The following is a 5,133-nucleotide window of genomic DNA, read 5'->3' as shown; positions in this document are numbered from 1 at the left end:
TGTGTGTGTGTGTGTGTGTGTGTGTGTGTGTGTGTGTGTGTGTGTGTGTGTGTGTGTGTGTGTGTGTGTGTCTGAGTTTGCAGCTTTAACCGGATTGTTTTCAGCGTTACAAAATGAAAATCTCTGCTCAGTTAATCCCATCACCACAGTTAGGCTTTTACTCTGAAACCCTCCCACAGGAAGTGCTGCATCCTCTACTAAATAAAATCACATTGATAAAATTTTATATTTTCATAAAGACTAAAAACCTGCTAATTGTTTCAGAATAGTCAGTCAGGGAAGAAAGAACATGAACCCTTTGATGTTACTGCCTCGGTTCAGCTGATTGATCAGTTAGCTGTCTAGAATAAAACTAATCAATAATCAACAAAAATGATGGTTAATTTCCACACAGCTGAGCTGAACACAGCTCAGTTAACAGCATGTGGTGGACTTTGAGCTTTGGTCTTGTGTGATAGGCTGTCAGAAGTACAGGGGCGGATCAGGAGAGATTTTCTTAGGGTGGCATGAAAATCAAAGCCTTTGTCTCACAGGTGTTACATCCTGTTACATCATTATATATATGAGGTTAAAATACATAAAATACAGTAAGTACACACATGTCTCATGGAAATATTGTCTATAACTTTGTTTTCTTTGGCCCAGATAATTAAAGATTGCAGTTACATAAAACATGTGAATTTTGATATTATGTACTGTATAGCCTGGATGATAAGTAAGCATGCAGCCCAATAAGTTTAAAATCCAGAACCTACAAAACGCAAGGTGGTTCATTTACAAACACACAGGTCTAACTATTTTTTTTAAATTACAAATAATTAAATTGTTTAATTTAATTGCCAGAAATCTGCACTGTCATAAAACACTTTTCACAAAACATTGAAACCTAATTTGTCATGATTTATCGGGTTAAGTCTCTGGGTTCCAGGATATAACTGCCCATTGCTGACTACAATTTCAGTTTATCTTTATAATTGACCCCTAAAAGGTGGAAAACCTTGCCTTACTTGGTATCATTCTTTTCAGTACAATCTCATTTGTCTGAATTTACAGTTATCTTTTCATTTTGACATACTGTATTAACCCAACTGATCTGAAATCACACAAAATCAAGTCGGGAAAAATTTAACATTTTTCACTATAAATCTACAGAAGTGTTTCGTGAATTATTTTCTTAACTTGAAATGCAAATATAAATTGTACATTTTAAAAACCTATGCACAAATGTTGTACACAGTAAAGTTATATATTATGTATTTGCCTAAAATCGCAGCCGCTGCATCAGGCGTTTTTTCTACAACCATTTATAAATACCAAAACTAAAATGAGAGAACAATCAGGAGTCACAATAAGATGCCACACAAAGAGAGAGGAGAACACTACAGGTCTGAAACCTGCAGGCCTGACAGCAGGAGGTGTATCACTTCTGTTTCCCACCTGGAGACAGCGTTTACACTGCAGTCTGCATATGGAGGGTTTTTGGCACCAACTGTGACATTCAGGACTCGCCTCTGTTCTGACACACAAAACAAAACAACAACAACACACTAACTGTACACCCCAAATACGCTACACATCACAAATCTGTCACATCTCAAAACTCGCTGTCGATATTGCTCCCTCTCGCTCTCTTTCATCACCATCGCTCTGAAAAATTTCCCCTCTTCATAAATAACCAAATCCCACGTGTTGCTGTGTCATTTTTATTGGTCGACGTGGTACACTTTTCCACGAAAGGGTGGCATTTTTTTCCTTTTCTTTTTTCCCCGCTGCCCTTAGAAAATCCTGTTTTTACTGTTTCTTCCTGCACAAAACATGACGCTAGTATTCAGAAAATTATTTATTTTTTATTATAACTCTGGTTTTAGTGGCCTAAAAGTAAAACGTAAAAATTGGCATGTAGTTTGAAGTCCAACTTTCAACACAAGCTGAAATAAAGACTCAGCGTGGCTGCAGCTTGTAGCTATGTCAGCTTAAATTGGTCACGTGATTTGGCAACGCAGCATGTCTGTGGACCCCAGACGGTTACTACATTCCATTTCCAGAGTGTAACAATTAGCCACCTGTGCTGAAATCTGAAATGCCCGTAGTTTTGATTCAAAATGTGCTCTAGCGCAATCATAAGCATCGGTTGCTACTGACTTCAAGAAATAAAGCCAGTTCAGGCTAGGGGCTGGACCATTTTTTAGTGGTGGTAGTTTTAGAATTTATATTCAATGTTAATTGTAACCAGGCTCAAAGTGGTAATGCTACCTTATTTTAATAAATAGCATTGTCATATGCAAAACTTGGGTGGCATGAGATTATTTTAGGGTGGCATATGCCACCCCATGCCACCCTGTAGATCCACCCCTGCTGAAGTTTAATTCAATTAGCAGTGACATGCACAGTGCCTCCGCACACTTACTGATATCAACGCCACACCTGGAGAACAGAACAGGAAGTCCAGCATCTCTGTTTAAAAGACGTTTCTCTGCTTTGTATCAACATTGATGCGGCTCAGGCTTCAGACTTACAGTGACGCTCCACCCACAACAGAGGCCAAAGCATCATCTGCTCGTGAGCTGAAGTTTAACGCAAGGACCTCTCGTGGTTGTGAAGATGATGAAACATCATCTTCATGGAAACCAGAATTAAATAATACTTTAGATGTGACTGTGTCAGCACCAAGGTGCCACCACTGTCACCTTTAGATGGGCAGGACTAATTTCCAAAGTCTTCATCAAACCAACTTCTCCTGAAACATCCACGGAAAACATTCTGTCTCTCTTAACTGATCAGTCAGTTCACTGATAAATCTGATCGGTCCAATCTCGACTTGCAGGAACTTCTCCTCACATCAGACCAGCTTTGATTTTTCTCATCCAACCTGTTACACACCTGAGCTCCACCTAACCTGAGCTTCTGTTAATCAACCTCAGATGGTTTCTCTGCTACTCCCTTTCTGTTCCCCCATGTTCTCCTCCCTGTTCTCTGTTCTCCTCCACATTCTCATCCCTGTTCTTCAGTTGTTGAAGCTTCAAAGTGAATCCATGAGAGCAAATAAGCAAACGCACACATACGCGCAAGCGCAGTTCCCCCCCCGACACACCTCCAGACGTCACACAGGTCAAGGTCAAACCGGGGACTCGGACCGGGTGGTTCCGGGCGGTTCCGAAACACTTGCCCAGGGTCCAGGTGCGGGCTCGCGCAGGCGCAGCTCTTACCTGCGTGCGGAGCGGCTCTCCGTGCTGGAGGACGCTGATGAATGGGATCTCCAGGGAGGAGGCGGTGAGGTCCACCTGTAGCAGCTCCTCGCGGCTCTGCGGGAACGCGAGCACGGCGGACACTCCCTGCACCACCACGCCCTGGCACGCGCAGCGGAGCAGCGACTCGGGGTCCGCGGCGGTCAGCTGCCGGGGCACGAGCTCCAGGCTCAGGTTGTAGGGCAGGAAGTTCACACGCTCCGGGTCCCGCTCCAGCTCCCGGTCCCGGCTCACCGCGGCCGCCGCGCGGCTCAGCGCCGCCTGGACCTGTACGCGCGCCGCCCGCTGCGCCGGCAGGAGCGCACCGACGCGCACGGAGTGACCGATCTGCGCCAGGAGGCGGCACGGCTGCGGGTGGAGGAGGCACGGCGGTACGAGGAGGAGCTGCAGGAGGAGGAAGGCTCGGAGAGTCCGGAGGCAGGAGGAGGAGGAGGAGGAGGTGAGAGACATCCTGCCGCGCGCTCAGCATCGCTCCTCCGCTGACTCCTGCTGCTCCGACAAACACGAGAGGAGGCTGCTGCTCCTCCTGCTGCTCACAGGAGACTGAGGGAGGAGCAGACTAAGGAGCGGAGGGGAGGGGGGGAGCGCTGTCCCAGAAACAGGAGGTGCAGAGGAGAAGAGAGAGAGGGAGGGAGGGAGAGGAGAAGCAGAGGAAGAAATGAAAAGGGGGAGGTCAAAGAGACAGAGGAGGTGGTGAGTGAAGAGAAGAGGAGCAGATTCAGTTTGTTTATTTATTTATTTTACCAACTTGTTTTATTTACTTAATTTTATTCAGTTGTCTCCATTGATGATAATTTTAATTCTTTTTTTGTTTGTTGGTGGCTTTGATGATAATCTTCTCTGACCTTCACAATAAAAGAGGCTCCTGATCACAATTTTTCCTGTTGTTATCAGAGATTCATAAAGCCTCCCTCCTTCTCCTGTTTGTATTAATCACAGGTGTATTCATCGGTATTTATTATTGGGCATCTGAAGGAGCAGGAGCAGCTGCTGCAGATGTTTTATTGAAGTTTTGAAGGACGATAAGGTCGGGAACAGGAAGCTGCTGCCGAGGCTTTCTGAGGAGAATCCAGCTCGATTCGTCATCCTCCGAACATCACAGCTGAGAGCTGGGCCGTTACATAACACACACACACACACACACACACACACATTGTTAATATTCCATTTGAAATCTGTGCGAGAAAGTGGAGCAACAATCAGGAAATAAAAACTGACCTGAAATCATTTTTTTCCTGAGCATTTGGAGCTCTGCGTGTTTTTAATGAAAACCTCCAATCAGCTTTTATCTGTACTCTCCTGAAAACAAATGAAATCATTTTCATTACTGAGTGAGAAGGAAGAGGAAGGCAGGGCGATGCCTAGCGAGGGAAAAACTAACTGATAACTGGAAACAAAGACAAAAAATCTATCAAAGTAGAACAAAATTCTAATTTATTTATTGTGAAACATTAAATCTGAAAAATGATGAGCTGACAGGTGCCAGGAAAAAAAAAGACAGGAAGGGTGAGCATCACTGCTCACAGCAACTTCAATCAGCTCACTGCTATAAACAGCTGACTTACCACCTGTAGATGTACACTTTTCCAAACAGGTAGGTGTATGTGAGTGCACCAAACCAGGTGAGCAGCCAAAAACAGAGACAATAGTTCCACATTAATTACAGTTGTGTGAGTTCTGACAGGTATGTGTGATCTAGCAGGTGTGTGAGGTCAAACAGTGAAGTCAGCGACATGCAGAGACACCCCACCTGACTTGCTGCTTAAAGAAGGAGCAGCAACCACTGAGACAGAGACTTGAACATAAGATGTACTGCTTCTGTGAGCTTTCTCCTCAGGTCTCAACTCTCAACCAATGACCACGGGCGGCAGGCGGCCTCTCCAACTTT

General features: G+C 44.7%; 1 protein-coding gene across 1 annotated transcript in view; it reads right to left on the bottom strand.

The window, feature by feature from the left end:
• Positions 1–3,770, bottom strand: part of grin3bb (glutamate receptor, ionotropic, N-methyl-D-aspartate 3Bb) — a 57,255-nt gene extending 53,485 nt beyond the window's left edge. Inside the window, exon 1 of the mRNA XM_005732389.1 lies at positions 3,207–3,770. Within this exon, the coding sequence (XP_005732446.1) occupies positions 3,207–3,695 (489 nt within the window). The 5' untranslated portion in view covers positions 3,696–3,770. The remainder of the gene's footprint in view (positions 1–3,206) is intronic.
• Between the last annotated feature and the right edge of the window lie 1,363 nt (positions 3,771–5,133).

This window comes from Pundamilia nyererei, unplaced genomic scaffold (genome assembly GCF_000239375.1).
Source record: "Pundamilia nyererei isolate P.nyererei 1_Seehausen unplaced genomic scaffold, PunNye1.0 scaffold00046, whole genome shotgun sequence".
Classification (NCBI taxonomy): Eukaryota; Metazoa; Chordata; class Actinopteri; order Cichliformes; family Cichlidae; genus Pundamilia; species Pundamilia nyererei.
The sequence above is the reverse complement of the archived record's forward strand: the minus strand, read 5'-3'. Positions and strand labels throughout refer to the sequence as shown.